We start from the raw sequence: 26274 nt of genomic DNA, 5'->3' as shown, positions 1-26274 counted from the left end.
ACCCCCACGGGAAAAAAAAAAAAAAAAAAAAGGAAAAAAAAAAAAAAAAAAAAAAAAAAAGATACAAAGAGAACACCAAAAAAAAAAAAAAAAATTAAAAAAACCAAAAGCCAAGCCTCAAATAAATAAATAAATAAATAAATAAAACCAAACCAACCAACCAAGCAAACAAAAACAAACCACACAAAATACATCCTAAAAAACCCAATAACCTCCCAAACCCACAAAAACAACAACCCCCCCAGCTAAAACAAAAAAAAAACACCCCCAAAAACCTAAAAAAAAAAAACAAACCCAAAACCACGAGAAATATAAAAAAAACAAAAACCAAAACAACGAAGCAACCAGCTAAAACAAAAAATAAACGAAAACAACACCTAAAACCAAGCCCCAAAGCAAAAAAAAAAACACACCAAAAAAACCTAGAAGAAAAAATAACCCCTCAAACCCACAAAAAACAACAAAAAAAACCCAAAACAACAAGCTAAAACAAAAAAAAAATCCAACCAAAAGTCAAACCCCAAAACAAAACCAACCAAACAAAAAAAAACCAAAAGGAAAAAAACCCCAAAACAACAAAAAATAAACCCCCACAACAGCCTAAAAAAACCCAATACCCCCCAAAACCACGAGAAATTAAAAAAATAAAAACCCCAAAACAATAAAGCAACCAGCTAAAACAAAAAGTCAACAAAAAGCCAAGCCTCAAAGCAAAAAAGCAAACAAACAACAACAACAAAAAAAACAAACAAAAAAACCCTAAAAAACCCAAACCCAATAACGCCCCAAAACAACAACAAAAAAAAAAAAACACAAAAAAAGCCAAAACAATATGCTAAAATAAAAAAATAAAAAACATCAAAAAAATTTCAAAAGTCAAGCCTCAAAACAAAACCAAAAAACCCCAAAAAATCAACAAAAAATAAAACCCCCAAAGCCCTAAAAAAATTCAATACCCTCCCAAAGCCACAAAAAAAAAAAAAAAATACACACCAAAAACAACAAAGCAACCAGCTAAAACAAAACAAACAAACAAAAAAAACAACCAAAAGCCAAGCCCCAAAGCAAAAAAACCAAACCAAAACAAAAAAGAAAACCCAAAACATCCCTAAAAAAATCAATAACCCTCCAAAACCACAAAAACAAACAAAAAAACCCCAAAACCCCAAAACAACAAGCTAAAACAAAAAACAATCCCAACCAAAAGCCAATCCCCAAAACAAACAAAAACCAAAAAAACAAACAACAAACAAACAAACTAATTCAACAAAAAAAAACCAAACACAAAAACAGAAAACAAAAAAAATAGAGTGGAAAGAAACTAAATTCACTCCCTCCAGAAATAGCAAAGCAAGAAAAAAATAAAAAGCGAGCAAAACAAGCAGCAAAAGTAAACAACCCCCTCCTCAAAAAAAAAAGAATAGAAAGAGTCCCAAAACCAAAAATCAAAAAAAAAGAAACCCTTCCTTCAAGAACCCCAAACCAGTAATCCATGCAAACCCTCTGAAAAAAAAGGAAAATAAACCAAGAAACACCACCCTAAACCGCCAAACAAATAAACGAAATTCCACAGTGTCAAGGCCGAGGAACCTCCCCTATGGTGTTTTTGCAGAGCAGATCTGAAGAGAGGTGAAGAACCAAGCCAAAGGCTCCCTCCTGCAGTTTTGCTCTTTTGAAAAAGTCTCACTGCCCACAAGCAGTGTTTTTCCAAACCACAAAGCCACCACCATGATCTGCAGGGAGCTTTGGAGCTGGGTGTGCTTGTGTGGCCCTGAACCATATTGGTGCTCCTTTCTGTGGGGTTTTGGGAGGCAGCTGGGCACATTCCTCCATTTGAGTCTCTTCTCCAGGGTGCCCCTGTTAGAGAGGGCTTGAATTTGGACAGGTGAGCAGCAAATCCATGAATCCATGATTCCTGCTTTGTGGCCACCGACTCCCGGGTCACTATGAAGTGCAGCTGAAGATGGTCAGTGACAGAAGTTTCTCAGATGGAGGTGTATGATAGGGCAGGACTGTATCCTCCTGACAGTCTCTAAGCCCTTTCCATGGTGTTTTATGGATGAAGTAACTTCTGAGCTCAGCCACAGCCTGCCTGTGGTACACAATGCAGGAGCATGCTTGTATTTTAATGGCAGATACCAAGGTGACTCTTCTTTCTTTGCAGGTTGTCTGGAAGATGGCAGTCATTTATGTTTCAAAATAAAACCCTGATGGATCTATAGAGTCTCCTCTGTGGTTTTCCACAGGCTTGAGGGTGTCTGTAGTTTGTGAGGATTTTGGTTTGCTCATTCCCTTTTTGCTCATCTCTGGATGTTCTGGGCACAGCTCACTGAAGTGGGGAAAGACACTCCTCATAATACTTAAGACATGGATTATTCAGGAAGAAAAGACTGACAAGGTACAGGAGAAAAACAATGCCTAGGTGGAAACAGTGTTATTTTTCTTGAGGTGCTTTTGGTTTCCTCTGCTCCCTTTTCCTCCATTCACAGAGATCAGGGAGGATGACTTAGAGCAGGGGTGTCTGATGCAAGCACCAGCAGAGCTGCAGTCTGCACGTGGCTTTCTGAATGCTATCTTGAGTTTTAAACAAACACCCATTTCCTTGCTTCTTCTCTTATAAAAGGAAGTGGATGATCAAACCCAATATGGGAAAGAATAAATTTAAAGCGTTTATTGAAAATCTTGCATTTGCTTTAAATGACCATTTCTACAGCCTTTTACACTGATACACAGCCTAGGTCAAAAATGTGTTGTAGAACACTTTCTCCATCTCTTTTATCCTTTAGTCAAAGAAAGATACTTCAAAGTTTTCTTAAAAATATACTTTTTGACTAAAATCAAGGGGCCTTTTCCCCCTGAAAAGTTTCATTTTGACACAACAGCATCATGTTTCAAATGACAACACTTCTCTCTGAGCAATGCTTGGCCTGGTCTGCAGGTTGTGCAGATGTTACGTGATGCAGTGACAGAGGGGTCTCTGTCCTGAAGGAACCATCTGCCAAAACCCCAGAGGGTCTCTGTGTGACATTGCCAGTCTCTGGTGAGTTTTGTTATTCCCTGGACAGACAAGGATGTGTACGGACATGCTGTCACACACACCTACACTAACTCCTTTGCTGTGAAAATGTTCATCCCTGTCTCTCAGCCTGCAATGTGTCCGCACCCTCCTACCCCTCCTGCTCATGGGTGTCCTTTCTCTTTTGTCACTGTATGGGGATTCAGCTACTTGTCCCAGATTGAAAAATAACTTTTTTCTCATAATAGAGTTTTTTCTTAGGCCAGCAGTTGGTTGCTTTCACACAGCTGCCTCTTGAGTACAAATGCCAGCTTAGAGCGGGGGGCAGACCAGGGTAAGAAATGAAAGGCCAGGATAGGGAGAAGTGAGAATGTTTTTTTGGCAGCAGTAACCTCTGTAATGCTTGCAGAACAACAGGCATGACAGAAACCAACTGCTCTCAGTGGGAACTGAGACAGGTAAAAGAATATTGGAGTAACAAGCAGCAGCCACCCAGGCCTGCTCATGACATTCTGCATTAGGTTTGTTAATCCCTGCTTTTCTGAGTTTAAAGGCAAATTCCATCAGCTGTTGGTGGTATGAAGATTTAAACGCCTCTGGCAGGGACCAGGAGGAGAAGTTGCAGCCTGCCCCCGTAGAGTGCTGGGTGCTCTTTGTGGAGTGGGGGAGCAGCCCCTCTGCACCTCCCTCCTTTTCTTCCTCCTTCTTGCCCTTCCAAAGTCCTGCTGCAGCTGTCACTGGCTGGAAAGGTTCCCTGCAAGAAAGGCTGTGCATTTTCCCACTTTCTTATGGGAAGCTGATTGCAGTAGAAGATTTAAAGTCAGCCACATGTTTTAGGAAGCCTACACCAGAGCTAACACTATGGACACTACATTCATTTTTATGAGCATACACAAATATTCTCCTTCTATACATTACAAAGAAGCAAGCACTAAAGAAATCAGTGTAGTCAGCTATCTAGAGTAAATGTTTGAATGTGAACATTTCCTGTTCATACTCTGGGTCCTTTCATGGGGCGTAAGATCAATGTCCTCACCATATTATCAAGGACACTGTACTGTGGATAACATGCTTCCCACTGCATTCATACTAACAATCCAGTCCCAACTTCCACACCTACCTGTGAGGGACACTGTGCCCCAGCAGGGACAGACTGTGAGAGCCAGCTAAGAATGAACAGTCTGTATTTAAATACAGCAACTCTGTGTTCAGAGGCAGCTCTGCACTGCTCCACGTCTAAAGAGGGAAACGATCTGAAAGAAGGGAGGGATGAAAACGTACCCTTCCTACATATCATTGCCTGTACTTTGATCAAAAAACTGCAGAGGCCTCTGCTACTTCATGTTTCCTGACAGTCCTGTTGTGTACAGAGAGATTTTATGTAGTGAAGGATATTGATATTTGAAATTCTTGGGTGGCTTATGTAGCAGTGACGCAAGTACATGCAGGTAATTGGAGACACGAGGCTTTTTGTTGGAAACAGAGGCTTTAATATCACTTTTTCTCTGACAATACCTGATTTTATTGTTAAATCATATGCCTTGGCTGGCTGCATTTGTCCTACAGAAAGGAAAACGTCATTTGTTAATTTAAAAGAGGTCTTGTTTGGTGACTTTGGTTTTGATTTGTTTGTCGGCTTTTTTGTTATTTCCTATTAGTTGTTGCAGAGAAAGTCCAAAAATATTGTTTATATTTGTGCAGAAAAGGAAATATCGTTTTTATTTTTTCAGGAGAGAAAGCCTGGGCTGGTGTGACCGCGCTGGTAAGTGGGAGTGGGGAGCTGCTCCTTGGGCAGGTCAGCCTGAATCTCTGCAGCACAATACGGAAGAAGATTAGCTCCAGGCAGGCTCCCAGTTCCCGCAAGGACCTTTTCAATTGTTTCCTTCTTACAGCTGATTAAAGGCTGACAGGCTTAAGCTGGAGGTGCCACAGGGCGCTTGTGCAGACCCGACAGCAGCGTGTCGTAACCAAAAAAGTCTTGCTGCCCTTTGGCTGCCTGCGCTGCCAGGAGTCTCACCCTGACGAGTGGAGGGCTCCCCGTGGCCCAGGACGGTGGGAGGGTCCCTCAGCCCTGTGGGATGCCATACCCATACCGGGGTGACACGGTGGCAGAGCTGGTGTCCCGTGAGCGGATGGGGACACTGGGATTAGTGGGAGCACCAGGTGAGCCCGGAGCAATAACTGTGCGTGCCCTGCAGGGAAAACGCCACAGCTGCTGTGTTTGTGAGCCTGACTCAAAGGTCAAGAGGCTCTCAAGGCTGTGCTAGGGAACACAAAATCAGGAAGTGTCCCCAGCCTCTACGGTCTGCTGCGGGTCTTGCAAGCAGCTGCCTCTGCAGGGAAAGGGATCATCTCTGGGAATTGTGCTGGGTTACTGCCTCCCCCTCAGCACAGTATCCTTCTTATGCATTATTAATTATCATGAGGTAAGAAAACAATTAAGTCATCACATAATTGGCCACAGAGATCCTGGAGAAAATACAGATTGTGTCAGTGGGGAGACTGTGAGTACCTGGCTCAGAAAAAGCAAGTGAGAGGTGTCACCTTCCTCTGTTCCCTTCCTTGTGTGCCTAGACGGGGAAAGGTGACGGTGAAACTCAGCCATGGCTTCCCTCGTTCTCTTCTCAGCTCCTCCCTCCCAATAAGTGAGGGCCTGTGGTCACAGCAGAAACCTTAATTTAAAAGGTACAGTAAGCTCAAGCTGTACTGGAGCTGTGTCAGTCAAAGGATCCTAAAGAAACGTGAGATTTTACAAATTCAAAACATAATGGTGAACTGAATGGCAGGTTAAATGGAGATCTGCAAAAAGAGCTGAAGTGCCTTTCTCCCTCAGCAGCAATGATTCTTTCCCGTTGAGGAAGTGATTTTAACTTCTGAACTGTCCTGACATACGGTTGGAGACAACACTAAACACCAAACCTTAATATTTAGAGGAAAACATACCTCAGATTTTATAATGATTGCTAGGCTAAGACAAGGTACTTGGAAATACAGTGCCTAGCTGAGCTCTATTGAGCATCAATAGAAATAAAATAAACCAAATTATATTCTTATTTTATAAAACTGAGAACTCATTTTTAAAAGCAAAAGAAAGTTTGTGGGATGGAGGAGAAACAAACACATGAGTAACTTTAACAAAACTTGTAGAGAAAGAAACCAGAAATGTATTAAAAGGCATGTTGAAGGGTAAAGTGTTACATTCAATGTACATAAAAGGGTGTATTTCTATAGCACTGACATCTGAGAAACAAAATGGTTAGAGAATTACTTCAGTGTGAGAAATGTGTCTTTCTGTACTTGCAAACCACGTTTGCCTTAAAGCTCCAGGTGCCATAAAAAACCTTTTTAGACCTGTGTTTTGAGGAAAAACTAGCAAATGCAATAATGGAAATATGGATAGCAGTATATCCTCCAGTGTTTTTGTCAGAAACACCTTGTGACTTCCAACTTCCAAGGATTTTTATTTCAAACACTGTCATCCTGGGGAAAGCAATATTGTGATTCCCCAGTGACTCTTCCCAGGCCCTAGATTGCATGTTACAAACTGGGGAAACACCTCTCCTGCTGACATGGCTGTGCTCACAGGGCTGTCTGCAGGGTCACACCATTATCTCAGTCATGGGACCAAGCTGACTTAATGTTCCTCATTGCTGCCCAAAAGCTGTGGTTTCCTTTTTCAGAAGCCAGCTCAGCTCCCAAAAAGCTGCTTAAGTGTAAAAGAGGCTGGATTGATGTGTCCTGTGCTGAAAGTGAGAAGCTGTAGTGGAGTGGGAATACCAGATTATGCCATAGTTTATGTCTACTTCTAATTGCCTAAATGTCATACATCTAGCACTATCTAAGGTGTATTTTGAAGGTGTACTTTTATATGCCCTTTCCTATCACGTGAGGGCTCCCTCTGCTTTCCCCATCTAGGCAAGACTTTGTTAAATCTTGCCTGTCAAGGTACCTAAGAAACCAGTTTCTCTGCTTGAACAGGTTTTTTTAAAAAAGGAGTATTTGTTCAAAATGTCTTGGACAAATGCCCTGGTTCCTGCAAAAGTGGCATGAGTTTAGTGAGACAGAGGTGGAAATCTTTCTGCCAGCACCCTGACAGAAAAGAGCTTTCTCCATTTGCCTGTTGAAATAAATATTTACTCATTTAACAGAGTACTTCGGAGTGGAGTGACCCTCCTTGTCTAGACATAATGAATAACCATAAAAATGAATTCAGAACTGTTTGAAAGCATGGAACATCTGTGGCCGGCTGCAGCTCACAGATTCAGGGAAAAAGCATTCTTTATTGAGCTGGATGTAGCAAAACTAAGATCTTGATTATTTCCTCACATGTTATCCACAAGTTATAAGTGGTCTGCCTGTGGCAGTGTTTCTTTTGGTGGGGGGGGGGTGGATTTTTATGGGTTTTGGAGTGGCATTTTTTTTTGGTTTTGTAACACAGCATCTGTGTGCTTCTTTGTGATTGCATGTGCTTAGCAATGTTTCCACTCCACTAAAAGTCTATGCATTATTCACTCATTAATGTTTTATTTATTTATTACTCTTGAGGCACAGCATTAGGAGCTTTGCATTTACAGCATACCGAGTGACAGCTAAGGCAACCCTACAACTATTCCTTGCCTGCCAACAGTTGCCCCACAGATAAAGCACAGGCTGAACTCCCATGGATTTCCACTAGATTAATTCTGGTCTTCTTACTTCCATCACTTTTCTACTGGCACAGCTCCAGCCTTTTGAAAAGCTCCTCATTATTCACATTAGTGTAAAAAAATGAAGAATGTTTCTAAAAGACTGACAAATTCAGGCTCCAGGAGGCTCGGCCAGGGGCTAATCCCAGCATCCAGGACCCTTCACAGGGAACACAGTGTCAGCAGCCTACTCTTATTTAAATCAAAATGGCTTCCATTTGAATTAAGCTCCTGGAAGCGCCTTTGTGGTTTTCCGGAAGGAAAACAGGTATTCCTCAGATAACCGGATTCCAAACCACTCGTGTCTGTGGCATTAAAACAAAGAGAATGTGAAAAATGTGCAGTGGAAAGTTAATCAGCCTCTCCTGTAGGTTGGGGAGTGTATCCTGGCTCCTTGGGTCATGGCAGCACTGCTTGCAGAGAGGCCCAAAGCTGCCTCCACTCAAGACTTGCTCCACCAAAACGCGTGTCAGAGACGGGCTAACCCTGGGTAAGGACACTACTCACCCACCTCACAAGGTGTGTGTGCCTGCGTGAGGGAGCAGTGACGGCTGCAGCTCTGGGAGCTTTATTAATAAGGTCTTTCCTGTTCCCCTCATTAGTTATTTTTCCTACTCCACCTGTAGGTCAGTTTGGCGATTGCACTGTGGGTCCGGTTTGTTTTCCATAACCAGATTGCTGACAGTAAAGTTCAGTCCCTGAGCACGTGGTCAGTGTTAATGCTTCCACTGGGGAAAGATCCTGTGTCACCGTGAAAGGTAGTTTTCCTTGGTTTCAACATTCGTGTAATAGCAACAATGCAAAGTTGTTAATCTGTAATTAACATAGTTAATTACAGATGACTTCTTAAACAGATGGGTGGTCTCACCCATCTCTTTTTTCCCTTGGTTTATGATCACTCAATAGCTCTGACATGCTTTTGGCAGACAAAGTCCAGAGTTTTACCCTGTGAACTGGGCACTATTTGACCCTGTATCCCTGTATTCAATAATTATATATTCTGTTTATCACAGAACACATTATGGCAGCCCTACCAAAGACACAGAGTTAGAGATCACATTAACAGTGCAATACCAATATTACTGTAACTCAAAAGCACATTAGCATCTTAGTGTTCCTTTGTCCTATGTCAGCATCTTTCTTTCTTTCTTTCTTTCTTTCTTTCTTTCTTTCTTTCTTTCTTTCTTTCTTTCTTTCTTTCTTTCTTTCTTTCTTTCTTTCTTTCTTTCTTTCTTTCTTTCTCTTTCTTTCTTTCTTTCTTTCTTTCTTTCTTTCTTTCTTTCTTTCTTTCTTTCTTTCTTTCTTTCTTTCTTTCTTTCTTTCTTTCTTTCTTTCTTTCCTTCTTTCCTTCTTTCTTTCTTTCTTTCCTTCTTTCCTTCCTTCCTTCCCTTCCTTCCTCCCTTCCCTGAAACTTTCCTTCCCTGAAACTTCCCTTCCCTCCCTCTCCTCTTCCCTTCCCTTTCCTATTTTAATATTAAAATTTTAAACTCTGTGATTTTAGTTAAACACTGAAGGGATAAAGTCAAACTCCTCCTGCATTCTGAGAATTGAGCTGATGGGCAATTACTCTCAAGCAGCCTGAGCTTACTTTTCATGTAATTATACTGAACACTATCAAAACACTCATTTCTGTAACTCCTTATGGAGTGAACAGGAGGGATGGGGAAACACATTCATAGACAAGAGTTCCCAGGCCTGCTGGATGGGAAAGAAACTTGGGAAAAGAGACCCTAACTGGTATCTAATCCTACATATCAGGTGGAATGCCTTTCAGATAGTCTGGTTCTAACACCAATGCTGCAATGCTCTTTGTAGGCAGAATTTGGAGTTTGAGAGGGACATGGGGCATGTGTGCAGGGACAGCCAGCCAAAGATAAACCATGCAGCAAATACAGGAGTCCACCAGTGTCTTCAATTCGAGAACTCATGTGAAGGTGGAGTACTCTTAGTGTTATCTGATTTCTCATTCCTACTCTCTGTAAAGTCCAGTCTAACTGCAAAGCAAAGAATGTTTTTATTTATAGTTGAGTACACCCTGAAAGTACTGGGGTTCAGTGGTCTACAGTCTGTGTGGACACAGAATAAAATTAAATGCATTATAAACCAGCTGTTGTAAAATTCATATTTCAGGTCTATTGTAATTACTGGCAAAAAACTGTTGCTCGGCAATAATTGAACTCTGCATTATCATGAAACTTCTAAATTGAAGTGCTTTTTGCCTGAGAGAGAACAAAGATCAGTTCAATTCAGCCAAATTATCTGGATATCCAAGCAACATTTTAAGGTTTTGCAGCAGGCATTTCACTGTTCATTCTTGAGCTAAGGATTCTTAAGTACCTACTTTTTCATCCCACAACAGTGTGTTTGAGGAACACTTTGACAATTTGTCATTCTGTGACTAGAAGTGTGACAGCCTGGCTTTTCTGAAGGATGGTGGAATTTACTCAAGAACTGATAAGACTGACACTGGTTTGTCTTTCTATTTTCACAGCTGGAAACATTGCCTCGATTGAATAGTGTGGGTGTTTCCAAACGTAGTTCAGTCAGGCATGTTTTTCTTCCCAAGCTGTTTAGTATGCACAACTTCAGTCTGCTACAGTTGTGTGTGCTGAAATCGTTACTGAAGTCCTAATCAGATCAGTTAGGTTCACTGTGAGAACCACAAGCAACACAGTGTGAAATGCATCTGCAGAAAGAGTGCAGATTAATTTCTATACTGTGGAAGGTTACACATGGTGACACCAGAAAATACACAGTGGTATGACTTTCAGTTCAGATTAATATTTTTAGAAAAGTCTATGAAGAATTTTCAGCCAATATTTCTTATCTCTGTTGCCAGGGCAAAGTGCTATTAAAAAGTCCCAGAGATGAGTAAATTGGTTGGGGAGAAGTTTGGGTTAGATACTGATCTCACATAATGCATAAACTGTGCAACTTTACAATTGCTATGGGTTGAATACAAATCACAGCCTAGCTGGCAACCTAGTGGAAAGCAAGGTGTATGGAGGATTCCCATGATCTATTTTAACATTTGTTCTCAGGAATAAACTGTGCTGGACACCACAAAATGCTTCCCCCTCTTAACATTTGCATCCTCGATCTCTGTGCACTCATCTCAAAAAATATGCAAATGGACACACAAGCAGAGTGTTCTGAATTAAGTATCACCATTTTGAAAGCATAGCTTTGTCAGCCAGGAGTACACATAAACATACACACACATATTTATGCTTCCAAATTTCCTTTTGAGGAATGCTGTCCTACAAATGAAGTATCCTTCTTTGCAGGGTGATGTCCTCTGCTACTGAAGGTTTCTAGAGAAAAGGTGATGTTTCTGAAAGGTAGCTGTGAAGCATATCTGCATAAAATTGCAGAAGGTAACATCAGTATTTCTTCCCAAAATGAGACCAGAAGACAAAACTCCACTAGGGAATGAGAGAAGTGTATGCCTTCAAATGCAGGTGGATGAGGATATACATCTAAGGAGACTTAAAATATGAATAAGTATTTCTGTCAGTTGTATTTAATAAATCAGAATGTTATTTTCCATACTGTACCACAAAACAACCAGTTTAACTAGTTGTTAAAGGACAGTCACAAAATCATACATCCCCTTTGTAACTGGGTTTTGCAGACAGTACTCTTGCATGAGCTGAAAAATGTTTCAATTCACATGTAGTTTAACTTTTCCCTGTTGATGACACAGCTGCAGAGACTCATGTGGGTTTTTTTGGTCCATCATCTGTTTAAAATAACCTATATTTGGAAATGTGTTGCCGATTTAGACATGGAAATGTCAGAATATAAATAAGTCAGCTTTTTTCTTTGTTATTTTAAAGCTACCACATTTGATCTGTTGATGATTTTTGGATGTCCAAAAAGTACAAATGCAATGAACTTAATATTGTTGCAGTTCTGCTTCAGTTTTGTGGGTTTCTGGGTTGGTTTTCTTGCGTGTGTATGGTGGTTTGGGGTTTTTTTTTTGTTTGTTTTGTTTTGGTTTTTTTTGTTAGTATGTGTTTGTTTGGTTTTTTGTTGGTGGGTTTTTTCCCCTGTAAATACTAGGTTCTTATGGAACCGTAGTTTATTTTATAAATTTCCACTGGCCTTTCAGATTCATGGACCATTATACTTTGCAGTAGTATGTTTTTTCACATTGAGTTAGACTAGAGTCTTTTGTTGATAAGGTAATCCTGAAATGCAGTTATATACATGGAAGGCCAGGTGTCTATTTTGTGTAGTTATGTGCCATAAAAATATGAATCCCAGATGGTTAACTAAAAAACTTTGCCTCTTACAACCGTAGTAACTTTTACTCTTTTTTTCACAGTCACTTAAACTCATTTAATTTTATTAACTTGTTCTATGTTTACTTTTGGTATATGTTCAACTTCTATTACTTCTATTGTAAAAAAACGACTTAAGGTAAAAGAAATGGTTTTTTGTATAGTGGTAGTGTAGTATCTTGTGGATAAAGAATAACAATATAATGGCTATCATCACACCTGGTATGTATTCATTGCAGAGAACATATCTTTATTTTAATACAGCAGAGCAAAAAATCATCCCCATTTATTAATCTGATGTACACTAAATAACTTTGCATTTGTTACACAGATGATAAATATTTTGCAGATAAATTTATAAACACTTCCACATTTTATAGATTTATACTGTACACAGTCATCCTACACAGAGCATGCCCTTTCACAAATATACAGACAGCTTTCCTCAGAGGACTTAATCAAAACACTTGGTCAAACATTTTGGAAGCTGGCAATTTGACACAGAGGAGGATACTGGAAAGATGAGTTCACAATTGTACCAGCTGGACTTGAAATGAAAAATTCAGAGCTCCAAAAGAGAGAATTTATCAAGGCACACACATGCAAACACATATATACAATAATGATGACTGTAACCTGCTTTCCAGGCACACACAACAGCAAAGGAAACAAAGAAAGAAAGAAACAGAGAGGTCAGGACCATTGCCAAGATCTTGATGCAGATTAGCAGATTTGAAATCGAACTCCCATGTTCAAATGGCAATTCAGCTTTAAAGCAGCTTGTTACCCGTATATACAGCATGTACATTACCTTGCATTGAGAAATGGAGATTGTCAGAAATGGTAATGACTTCCTTGACAACATGTGCCCACCAACATACCTGTGTGTTTGTACACCGAAGACTATTTGAAAAATGGGATGGCCAGTTGGCTCAGAGCAGCTGGAAATTTGAGTGGAAGTTTAGAAGCAAGGAACAGAAGATAAAAACCTAGGAAATAATACAGATTTTCCTTCTGTTGCTTGGCATCAGAAAATGCTAACAGGTTTTTAAGAAGATCAGTAACCTGATAATGCCAATAAATTGCAGTGAAAGCAAAAAGATAACAACTTTTTAAGAAAATCAGTATCCTTACAATACCAATAAGTTGCAGTGAAGGCCAAGAGCTCTACTTTCTGTACCTCATCCTTGACATCTGACTTCTGCACGTCATTACATTGCAATGGAAACTGCCACCTTAAAAAACCATCTAATTTTATACAGTATATTCCTACATACATTTGAGGCCAAGTATGAGATAATTGATAGTTTAGTTGTCACAGTGCGGTGCAGCAGAAGGTAATACAGCATTTTTTAATTTTAATTGGGGCTTTTAATACAATATTCTGTAGAAAATGGTTAAAATAAGTTGCCAGTTGATTCACTTAGCTTGAAGCATTGCTATTAAAATCCTTTTAATGTTTGTGAAACACTACATTCATAGGAAAAACCAGGTTAAAATTTTTCGTCTTTTAAAAATGGCTGAAAAATACATTTCTTTCACTATAGCAATTCCAGCATGGCAGTATACACAGTCACATACTTAATATTTTTGAAAGACAAAGCTGGGATCTTGATCCAAAAAAATTGCTTCACTGATTTAAACAGTGATCAGATTACACATACAAAGCTTCTCTCATGTAACACTTTGTATGATCCTAAACCACTTGGAGGACAATAAATGCAGGCAGACACTAGCAGCTTGGGCCATTTTTTAATTCTTATAAATGAGCTAGCTTTCCTACAGTGCTAATTTCGTGCCTGCTCTCAATATTTTGTAAATGACAATATAGCCTTTCATTTCATTAGTGAGCTACTAAAGGAATCAGCCACCATATTACAATGATTCATAGCAGGAGGAAACAGGAAAGCCCTAAAAGGTTTGTCCAAGAAAGATGATGGGAGGTTGTGTTTTTTAAGTAGCTCTTCAAATATTCTCCTTTTCCTTCCAAGCATTGATTTTAATCTATGCTTACACATTTCCATATAAAAGGTAGTATTATCCATTGCTGCTATGTGTTTGAATCGTAATTTTCTACTTGAAACTGCCTGTTTGTGATCACAATTAAAAACTGTATGCTATGGTTTCTCTCACTCCATATGCTTTCTGTTTGGGAAGATCTCCTCCTTTCCAAAAGAGCTATTGTGTAAGCCTTGCTGCTCCTTTTTAGTCTCCTCCCAAGGGTTTGGTATGCACTGTTATCAACTCATGGGAGACATGGGGATAAAAAAGAATAGCAAGCTGCTTGAGTTAGTTGGTTTGTTTATTTTAATCTTATTATAGTGCTGGCTTTCCTATAGCAAATATACATTCCTTCCTGTGAAAGGAACACACCCTTTCTTCTGCTTTCTTACTTATGCAGCATGAATGCATGTCCCCTACCAGAGGAAGAATACTGAAAAGAGTGAACATCCTGAAAAGAGAAAAGAAGAAATGTAGCAGATGCCAGAGCTTTTGGAGGAGCTCTTTCCACTGTCACTGGTCTCTGGGTATGTGCTGATATTTTCACTCTGGATTGGCTTGAATTATAATATCCATTACTTCATATGGCACTAATTACTGTAGAAGATCTTCATAGGTGTTAATCATTAATTGAAAAACACCCTGGCAATGGCTCTGTTTCAGGCTGGTCAAAAATTGCTGATAAGAATAGTAGCAGATAATTCTTAACCACATCACTAGAACAAGAGCAGCCACATATGCAGAAACAATGAAAAACATACAGTACAGAAAATCACAGACATTTTCTCATACATTACACAGAAGTTAGCATGTTGATATCCCCATGGACCATTTTGAAGGCCTTTTGGTTGAATAAGACAAAATTCATAGCTTTTAGGAGTTTATGTATCTGAGAGTGCTGTGTCTCCTAGTCACTGGAACACCAGTGCCTTTGCATGGTGTGCTGCTTTGCTGTTTGGCACAGTGTGATGGGGTGGCTTGGGCAGGCAGGGGAAGGCAACAGCTAAGTCAAAGCTCATTTTTCAGACCATTTTAGAAATCCCCTTCTAATAACTGGAAACTAATGGCCAGTTGAGATGGCTTTTAGCAACCCAATAATTTTGCACAGGAATAAATAAAGGTTTCTGCACAAGGAATGGAGCAGGATGTTATTTGTACATAATGCACAGTGAAGAAAGTCACATTGTCATGGAGAAAGAGATGAGAACATGGTTTGTAAGTTTAACATTTGCCTGTGTTATAGAGGTGAGTGTGTCTATATGTGTGTATATTCACCCACATATGTCTGCATATGTGTTCACTCCTAACTGTGTACTATTTTTTTACAATGCAGAATATTATATAGCTTCAGGCTAGGATTTGAAAAAAACATCAGAAAAAATAAAAATAATTGAAGTCTATATCTTGAACTATTACTTTTCATTGCTTACATTTAATTTTATTCCATTTCATTATTTTTCCCAACCCTCTTCTTTTGAAGGACAACCTTATAATTAGGTAAGACAGACCCATGTAAGATTCACAAAATATTTTTATCACATAGCCAGTGGGGGATGCACATACACATGGTAGTACAAGGCAGACACTAAGAGGATAGAAGACATGTCTTATCAATAAGAATCCATGCAGAATTGTACAAGAGAAATGCTAGCTGACAACTCTAGTGCTTGACAACAAATGAAACAGGAACAACACATGTGACACTGGACTCTTGCAGAGTACTCTACTTGTGAGTGCTGTCCTTTAACATTAAAGCAGTTTCAGCTTGCCTGGTTATGACTGCTGGTGAAAACTAAATGGCAAGTGGTAGATGTCCAAAATTAGAAAATTGAAAGCTAAGCAAAAAAACAGATCCTTAGGATCCAAGAGAAATGAGCTTAGGTGGCTAGCTGTGGAGAGAGTGCTGAAAGTGCCTGCCAGCTCTTTTTCTCTCTCACTTTCTCTCTCACTTGTGGACTGATGTGTCTGGCTACAACTCAAATGTGTCCATGGCCAGAGTAGGGGCAAGGTTTCTACAAATCATGTTGGTTGAGTGGCATTTAAATGTGTATTCATGGGTACCCTGGGTGGAAAGAACAATACTTTTATGTCAGGTCATCCTCACCCAAATACCTCTGTTGTTAAGTAATCTCCAATCTTTGGTTATCGGACTGTGTACTGGTCCGAAGCGAGCAACGTGTTCTAGACCTTTGTCAAAGAGAATAGACTGTTTGCCCTAGAAAGCACTGCACTTTTCCCCAAGTGTTTTGGTCCTAGAAAATGTAACTTGTGTGTATGTTGTGGGAGGAGACTGCTGAAAATGACTGCTTTGCTCATTTTGAGCTCCACAGGATGTATTCAGAGACCCTGAACTCCATATTGCAGGCCAGCATCTTTGTACATAATTCAACAAAATTTTTAATAAGAAAAGTAAATAAATCAGGCCAAAATTATATTTCTTCTGCTTTATACATACTAAGTAACTGCATTAAAAAACAGGTCCTGAATGTGGATGAAATTCTATATAAAAATCTTATACTAGACTTGAGTCCCTAGAGTGGGACTCAATGTTGAATGGTCCTTCCTTTGCAGGAAGAAATAGAAAATTTACCACAAAAAAAAAAAAAAAAAAAAAAAAGGTGCAGCTAATAATAGTGAATCCAAATATATTTTGCAGCACTTTTGAAATTATTAGAAGAAAGCAAATGAGGCTGATAGCAGATGACTTGTTGTAAACTATATGAGGTTAAATGAAGGTAAGTGAGATCTGCAAGTAGCATTATAAGTTGATACTTTCCATTTAATTCAGATTTTGAACTGAGCTCCAGATTTTCTGGCTAATGTCTCTTCTAATTCCACTTCATTGCCTGAACCATGTCTTACCTTGAAATACAAGCAAAAGTCTATATTTTCATGCTGTGTTTTCTCAACCAGCAGCATTTGAAAGTACTAATGCAGGCAAATACCTAATATTTTACAGTAAGTTTAATGAACAAGAAGGCAGGAAATACAGAAAAGCAGTCTCTCAGATGTGTTTTCTTCTGGAATATGATTACTGAACATGTGTTTTCTTTCAAAACACCAGAGGAAGTGGAGCATTTCTGTTTTCACTTCTTGTGTCTTTGACCCCCTGAGTGCAAGGATTCATTTTTTAATGTAGTGATTGAAATTTCAATTGCATTTCCAGGTTATTAAACAGGAAATATGGCTTGTAGGTTGTATTAGCATGATATCATCTTGTTTAGGTAAAGAGGTGCGACTGGATGTAAACACCTTTCTCTGACTAATGAAGATTAATTTAAAACTCAGAATGGGGAAGAGAGCTGAAGCCTAGCACACAGAGGCTGTCCATATGAGGGACTGAGGACTATATTACTTTGCTGAGAATTGGTATCCACCATTGTGCCTCAAGAGTAGTCACACAAAGATGAGGCTCCACAGTGGTAGAAAAAAGAAAAAAGAATACAGGATATAATTTCCTCCAAATGAGCTGAGCTAGGTGCACATGCAAGAAGATTCCCTCAAATCAGGAGGTCAATAGGGGCATTCTGACAGGACACCTCTCCTTGTACTAGGTCAACCTTCTCCATAGGTAGGGAAACACAGAGTCTGGCTGTCTTGAAAGGTGAGATTCACACACAGAAAGACTTCTAAGGCTGCTTTCCATATTGTTTCAAAAACTAATAACCAAAATGCAAAAGATATGTAACAAAACTTAGTGAACGTTACTGGGAAGTCAGAAGCAGGTGTGAGAGATTTGACTTTCTTTAAGGCTGGTCCTTTAGTAAGAAAAGTAATTTGGGATGGAATTAACTGAATGGCAGGAAGAGAAAGCAAGCAGAGCTTGAGTTAGCAATCTTAACCTTGACTCATATTCCTAAAATGATAAAGCAGGAGTAGACTACTGGGTCCATCAGGAAGGAGGGCTAACTCTTTTTCATCAATGCCAACTTTTGTAGAACACAGCTCTGTAAGGGAACTGATTAAAGTCAAGCATAGAGGAAGAAGGTTTCCCAGTACATCATTCTTTACCAATCCTGTTCAGTGCTCCACTGTGAACGCCTATTCCTAGCTCCTTTTCTAGGAGCCTGTACTCAACAACCAATGCAAAGGTTGCCAACTGTTGTAGCACATGCTTCCAAGCATCAGAGTGCTAGCAAGGATATAACCAAGCTGGCCAAAGCATACTAACACAGTAAATAGGATGCTTTTGAGAAATGGGAGTTTGCTAAGTCAAGTTCTACTATTGGACAACCTGTAATGAGTAAAACTAATTCAAATAAAATTTGCTTGCTGAAAATGAGAACACGTAGTCTTTTTTGTGAACAGTTTCCAAACTTCAAAATAGCTGGCTGCCATTGTTAGCAGCATTCTATTGTGTGTTAACAGCATTCAAGGTGTTTTCAGGGGCCATTGTGGTTTTGTCATTGCTGCTGCTGGGATGAGCTTTTCAGCCATACAGAAAATTCCTAGATGTTATATCCTACTTCAATTTAGACTGATAGGGATTTCTAGTTGGCAGTCTAGTTAGCAGTTCTGTAACCAAAGCAGAAAAACAAGCAGTTTTGATTACAAATGTTCTATAATTGTAATACACAAATGCTATCAAGTTTGCTTCTTTCTGGTGTATTAGGAATCTAGCCATGCCACTAGGTGATTCTTTGTGTGACATATAAGCAAACAGACATAGAAAGGAAGTGCAGATCCTTCAGTTCAATATTTATTACCTGTGACTGCTTTGGAGGCTGCAAGAAAAGACAGATTTGCTGAAGACCAGTCAAATTACTTTTGCTTATAATGTGAGTAACATTTGTGTCCAGATCTCCATAGATTTCTTTTCCAGTCTGTGGATTTCACCTATCTCAGCAAGTTATTTATAGCATGAAATTGCATTTACTTTTTTTCTTTATGAGATAAATCTTTACAGCACTTAAGCAAAAACTATTGATTATTCAAACAACTTTTATATTGGCTTGCACATTAGCTCAAATCAGTTGAGTAGCTAGCTCGCCATCTAGGAAAATTCTAACTTTAGGTTTTGTTTCATATGTTGGAATTGTTCCTGGGTTTTTTCTTTGTTCATCTGTTTCATTTACTTATTCTCCCAATTACTACCCACTATTATTTTTTCTTTTTTCTACCTTACAACATTTTAATTCTGGACCATGCAGTGTCCATTTTTAAAAACCTCTGCAAATTCCTGTTGTTGCTACATTCCGTTTCATCCAGACTTAACCACAGACCTATGATATAGTCAGGATTTACAATAAGATCAACACTGAAATCAAAGTAATTTTACATGTCATGAGATTTTAGAGTGTTAAACTTGAATCATAGCCCTCAGAAGCTGAATATTATTTTTCTGTGACCCATTTCCTTCAAGCTGGTCAGAAAGTATAAAGGGTTTTATCTGAGTGTTATGGGAATTACATGCAGAGATGGACAGAATATACTGCTGCAAGAGGACAGTTCATAGCAACACAAAGCAATATTTTACCATTGTTGTTGATGTTTACTCCAAATATGTACAGAGGCTTCAGATTTCAAAATAACTTGTGCAGTACATGCAAAGAGTTGAACATGTTCTACTAATGAATTGCACAGAGAAAAAGGGCTCAAATATAACATTAATTGTAGAAAACAGCCTTAAAATAACAATAAGGCTATGACTAGTGGGCAAAAGCCACAGATGCAAAACTAAGGCCAGAACTTTGTTCTAGAGCTTAGCAAAAAATAATTCTTCCTCGTTTATTAGCATAGTTTACAAATTTAAGAGACATGTCTAAGTCAGATTTAAATATAAAATATTTCATCTCAAATATCTTCATCTCAACACTGCAAAATAAGCACACTTCCTAAATTTTTTTTCTTACCATAGCATATTTAAATTATCAACAACAAAATAATGCCCCCTAGTTTTCCATACTCACCCTTTTATAATTCTGCCAGTTTTCTCATTTCATAGGAGAAAATAACATCTTGGGATAACATTTTTTTTGTGCTACAATGTGTAGCAGAGGCATTCATCAGTAACTGAAAATGTCACTTCTTGAATCAGTAGATTAAACAGTGAACTATGAATGTGTTGAATGATCTTCTTACTTAGACTTTTACTGATTCTTTTATCATGGCAAAGATGATGACTGAGAAAGACTGCAATGCCAGATATTACTACCCAAATCCAAGTTCACACCTAAGAGCAAGAGAAAAATCAATGAAAAAAAATTTACCTTACTATATGATGACCTTATTTGAAAGCTTGGTTCCTTGGCAATGATGCATCTACCTAATAAATGCTGTCAGACATAATTAGAAAAAAATTACTGAACAAAATTTTCCATATGTTTTATAGCAAATTTGTTATTTGACATTTGAAACTGCAGATAGTTAATCAGCTGGTACAAGCTGTCTTAGCTCCACTGAAAGCAATGCCAGTTTCTGTCATCAGAGGATCTGCCTCTTTGATAATTTTATAAATGTATCTGTGTTAAATTGGTAATGCTGATATTTTAAAGAGATCCCTGTTGCATGGCATTAGGACTGATGGGGAATTTTCCAGTAATCAGAACAGTCCATAGCACAGAAGAAATGTAGTAACTACCATTTGCTTTCCATCTATGCATTTGGTCTAATAAAAACCTTACCACTCCCTGCAGCCTTGCCACGGCTTATTTCTTAGTAGCTTTTCAAAGAAACATTTAAAGATATTAAGTAGTCAGACATTTCTGGAACTATTAAAAATTAGCCGAGAAAATGGTTGTATTAAGATGTAGAAACTATGAAAAAAATAAAGGTCTTTACATTTATAAATTCCAAACAAACCTCTGAAAGTATCTTCCTTATCATATAGTTCAATGGCCTGATTCTTCCTTTATTCATACTAACAACAGCAAGACTATTTGCATTCATTCTTCCCTGGAATAAGACAAATTCACTGTTTTAAATAGCAAAAATATTCCAGGTGCCACAAGTGAGAATAAAGCAGTATTTTTTTTTTGAGCATGAGCAGAAAAAAGTGAAAATGTTAATTTTGTTCTTCTCTCTGCTGCATACCTATTCAGACTTCCCTGTAGTAGCTGTTGCCTCCTCCTCAGCCAGTATGGGGTGTAGTTGGTAATCTTAGATCTAATCTGCCTAAAAATGTTTCCCAAGAAAGTCATTGCCACGAGTTTTTATCACCTAAGCACAGCTGCAGAAGGTCACTGTTCCCAGTACTGATGCAATCAGTTGAGTTTCCTGATAAATGCTGCATGCATTGATACATCAACATTCCCCACACCAATACTGCTAGTAATTGATTTGCATGTCTGTACTAAAGCTCTCAATGCCATGGCCAGATTTAGCCTGTGTTTTTGAAGTAATCTGACTGCTTGCATTTTAAATATCTAATTATCAGTATGTTTTTTACCTTCCTGGATAGGTCACCAAAACTGTTTTAAGAGGTAGCTTTGAACTTTGAAGTGAAATTGGTTTGAATAGCAAAGTATGCAAGCAAACAAAAGTGAAATTTAGAACTCTCATACAGAGGTTGCTAAATCTCTGCTACTCCAAAGTATCTTTTGAGTTTGATTTCTGACATTTGAGCACTCTACTGTGTGTTGAGAATCTGAAGCCTTTGCACCATCAATCAGGAGAATTGATATTTGTACAAAGAAGGAAATAAATAGTGAATGTTTCTTTCCAATTACATCAACACCTGGGTTCTCGTATCAGGAAGCCGAAGTCCTACCAGACCTCCACATACTAGAACAGTAGAAGCAAGGAGAATAGGGATTGCTTTGGTGATACCAACAAGGGAACCAAATATTAGGTTTCCAAGTACAGCTGCAGCTTTGCATAGTGCGTTCAAAAAGCCAAAGCCTGTTGCCCTAGAAGAGAAAACAGAAGAAATTTAAAATACAGGTGAAAGAATTATGCCTTTGAGACACATCCTCAGTGTGAATAAATCAGTACAGCCCCAATATCTTAAAATTTATGCCAGTAAGGATCCTGTGCTCATATTCTGTGCTCTGATTTAAAATGAGAAATTAAAGCTCAGCTGCTACAGTATTTCATTATGGCAATTCATTCTTCCGCCTCAGGGATCAAAATGAGAAATGATTGTCTGAACAGATGAGTTTGTACCTCTAGAGTTGAACATGGAACTTGCAATGGAAATTCAGTAAGACTTAAATAGCTACATTTAGAAAAGTGGACAAGTCAAGAAACTCCCAAAGGAGAACTGCTTTGTCCTCTGTGTGATGGTTATTAAGCAGAATTAAAGGATGATCATCTTAGGGTACTGAATTAAAAGGGAGTTTCTTACAGGTGGTACACATGTTGAAATAGTGCTTTTTCATAGGCTAATGAAACTGCCAATATTAATGAATATTCATCTCTTAAAGGTAAAAAAGACAGGGTATATAAAAACCTATGGGTGAAAGTGATATCTGAGAAACTCTGGACAAAAGGAAAAGGAAATAGATTTCCAATAGAAAGGATTACATCAGTAATTCAGGTGGAGTCTTGCATTACAGCCATGTGATTTTAGTAGTCTGAAGTATTTTAATTATGTTGTAACTCTTGCATAGATGTATTATGTAAACTGCCAGAATTTGAACTGTGCTTTGACATGACTGTAGGATTTGTTGATGAAGGAATAAACTTGCCCTACCATAAGTTTCCTAAGGAAGATATCTGTATAATGGTAGAATCTGCAACTCTTCTCAGCTCTCTTAGAAATTAAAGAAAAGTCTATGAGGAGCTCACAATGTGTTTGCTGGGAAAAAAAAAAAAAAAAATCTAGAAGACAGTTGTTCTAATTTTCAGAATAAAATATTTCTTGCTTACACTGCAATTAAAAAGCCCTAGTCTAAACAACAGGAATTAAGAGAAATGCTGGCAATCTAAGTGACATTAAAAGAGCTCTACTTATTCTACTGAAGCACCTGTGAGAGAAAGGGAGAACTCTTATGCTCAGATGTAGACTGAATTCTCAGAAAGTTTGAAAAGCTTTGACTGGAGCTACTAAACAGGTGTCCAGAGAATCAGCTTGAAGAAAGAAAACTTGACCCCAGCTGACAGCAAGGATGTAGATGCTCAACACTCTCACAAAACACATTTTTGCTTTTGGAAACAGCAAACAATGATATCAAGGCATGAGAGGTCTTCTGTCTGGAGCAACTGATAGGCATGGCCCCAGCCCAGCGTGTCAGAGTCCACCTCCTCTCTCTTTGGCAGATCTGTATCCCAATAGTGTAGATCAGTTAGTTTTGCCCCAGAGGCAAAAGCTTCAGGCCAGGAGAGGTGACCAGGATACAGGGACTTTCAGCACAGTCCATGCCCTGTCTGGGATACTACCCAAAGGAATGATGAATAGGTCTAGATCCTTCTTGTCTGTTTCTAAAACACTGTGGTTTGCTCTAAAACACATAGGTCTATTTAAACCACAAAGTCAGCTCCACAATCTGAACAGGATTCAGACTGTGCCATTTTGAAATAATAGTGCCTTTCCTGTCAAATTCTTAAATCAGTTAAAAGAATGTCTGCAGAATTAAGACATGTAACATACTAATGATACACCTTCAAATAGTATTTTTTTCCATTATGTTAAATATTTATTTTCATTGTTGCAGTCCAAAGTCAGTTCCCTTACCTCATATGTTACAAAGTAAATTCAGGAGAGTTGATAGTGTTCTAGTGTCAGCTTTGTATATTATGTGCCTTTTCTGAATCTGGGACAAAACACATATTACATTTTTTTAATACTAGGTGATTATATGCTTATTTATTATTAGTTTGGCAATATGTCTCTTACACTCCCCAGCAGTACTTTAATCTCCTTAAAATGTCTGATATTTAGCAAAGAAATTACTGTTTTGTCTGAAGTAAGCACAATTCTTCTTTGTGTACAGCATGGCATCCCTCCAGATAGCTCATGACACTAAGTATTGGCAGTATCTAAAGAAAAAGAGACAGGTCATTTCTATGGCAGAGAAGAAACTACCCAAAAAATCTGTGGAAAAAAAAACAAGTAGGAGAGACCTAGATATGTCTCTTATATGTTCAAAGTCCTTATTTATGTTAATAACTCCTTATTTTGTGTTGTCTATATTTGATTGAACCTGCAGTAATTTTACAAAATACATAGTGCTAAGGAAACCTAAATGTGCACATCCTGGACATAACTTTTGAAAATGCCATGTTCCGCCCTCTGGCAGTCCAGACCCCTGAGGGCTGCCAGAGAGCACATTGCTGGGAGCAGCAAATGAGGAAACTTTGGGAAGTGCTGCCTTTGAGAATTTCTGACAGAGAAAGATTTGCAGCAGCTCCTTGAGAATACCTTCCTCAGAGAAACCAGCAAGTTAAAACACGCCCATTCCAAGCACGACCTTTGGAGGAACGGGTCTGAAGGAGGAGTATGAGATACATGAAGGAAGCAAAAAAGAATCATCCTACTGGGCTGAACTTCCAAAGCCTACAAGAAAACAAGCAAATAGTATGGGAACATTTGTGCTCCAGGACTGCATAAAACCCAGAATATCTGGAGGAATATGACCCAGGATGGGGTGTAGCTACTGAGAGGGGAAAGACCACCAGACTGATGGATCTTGTAGGGTTCACAGAATCAGAGTGGGTAAGTTTGAAAGTGGCCACTGTCCAACCTCAAAGCTCAAACAGTGTCATCTTAGTCCAGCAGGTCTGTGCCTAGCCTGTACTGGATATTCCTCCTGAGGTGCAGAACCCTGCATTTGCCTTTGTTGAATTTCAGATGGTCCTTCTTTCCATATCTCCAGCCCTTCAAGGTCCTTCTGAAGAGCTGCACAAAGCATGCAAGTAGGCAGGAAGCTCTTGAAAAGGAAAGGACTTCATTAAAATGGACTGTATTACAAGCAGGTGGAAAGAGGTTAAAGACACCACAACTGGACTGGAAAACTGAGTTTGTGTGATAGGATAACAGGAGATGGCTGCTATTCTGGAGAACTTAAGGGAAGAAGGAAAGGAAAAGAGTCAGAATGGTTCTAATGCCAGCCTCATTTATGCACAGAAAATACCTCTAAAGTTATGGTGGTGACTGGTTGTGATCAGCATCTGCACATAAATATGATTTTCTTGGTTGCCAATGCTGACATAAAATCAAACTTAACTCTGAATAACAGTAACAGAAAAAAAAACCCATAGAGAAACTAGACACCTAGTCATCAACAGCCTCAGTATATTCAGAGATACCAGAACTCCCCAAAGAATACATAGATCCAGCTAAAACAAATTTGGATAGATACAGGCAGGAAATCTTTGGAAAAGCAATAGCACAAAACATATGGGGATGTTTACTTACCTTTAGTGTTGTTTTATACTACCTCATAAAGGTAAGCTGTTTCACAGATGTTAGCTGCTTGTATCAACTACTTATGACAGTGGTCTGAATACAATTTTCTGAGCAATTTGAACCATTTCTTTTCATGGTCTGGTCTCTACAGATGCCACTGTTCTTTAGATCTATTGTTGATTATATACCAAACATTACTGAGTTTTAAAGTAATTTTTAAATACATACAATACCTCTTCTGTCTAAACAAAATTAAGATAATTTTTTGCACTGAAAAAACAGTTCTGTTTGTAAAACAGACTTACAGAATTTTGCTAATTGTAAGGGATTTTTATAAGTCTAATCCCATTAGTGTTATCAAATTATAAACAAATAAAAATACGAAAAAGTAAGCTCATTTTATTGCCGTTAGCTGTCCTGATAATTAAAAAATGAACAATCCAGAAGAAGTTCAATCTTTTAATCTTTAAGCAGATTTCAGGCACGTCCTTTTGCCTAAAATAATCACATAATTGGCATGAACAATAAGATTTTAACAGGCTTAAGTAAATTGTTGTTACGACCTGTACCTGAAAAGCATTGTCACTGTTTAATCTCATACCTTCATGCCTTCAATTTTAATACTGTGTTTGAATGTGTTTTTACTTATAGTCAGAACAAGATGTTCAAACCATTGTGAAGCTCAAGGGGTAGCAAATTCAGACTGCTTGTTTTCACAAATATCCTTCTTAGAACAGTGTTTGTGATTCAAACACTTTAAAATCTGTATTAATTCATGCTTTTATAATTAATTCTCCTTAATCCAGGGAAATAAAAATAGCCAGGAAATAAATATGCTGCAAAACACATGTATATGACTATAGTCTTTTGCAGTGTTCATACTGTCCCTGCTATAGTGTTTGAGGAAAGTGCACGAGTGTCAGCAAATGATGGAAGTTATGTGATGTATCATTTTAAAAACATGAAAAAATTCCAAGGTAATAAGGCCATTTATATATA

The 26274-nt window shown here is 38.4% G+C and overlaps 1 protein-coding gene across 1 annotated transcript in view; it reads right to left on the bottom strand.

The window, feature by feature from the left end:
• Nucleotides 1–17188: 17188 nt before the first annotated feature.
• The window catches only part of SV2C (synaptic vesicle glycoprotein 2C), a 107222-nt gene continuing 98136 nt past the window's right edge, over nucleotides 17189–26274 (bottom strand). Inside the window, exon 13 of the mRNA XM_056514750.1 lies at nucleotides 17189–21835. Coding sequence (XP_056370725.1) covers nucleotides 21652–21835 — 184 coding nt within the window. The 3' untranslated portion in view covers nucleotides 17189–21651. The remainder of the gene's footprint in view (nucleotides 21836–26274) is intronic.

The sequence above is a fragment of the Oenanthe melanoleuca genome, chromosome Z (assembly GCF_029582105.1).
Source record: "Oenanthe melanoleuca isolate GR-GAL-2019-014 chromosome Z, OMel1.0, whole genome shotgun sequence".
Classification (NCBI taxonomy): Eukaryota; Metazoa; Chordata; class Aves; order Passeriformes; family Muscicapidae; genus Oenanthe; species Oenanthe melanoleuca.
Note: the sequence above shows the minus strand (reverse complement) of the source record. Positions and strands in the feature narration are given on the sequence as shown.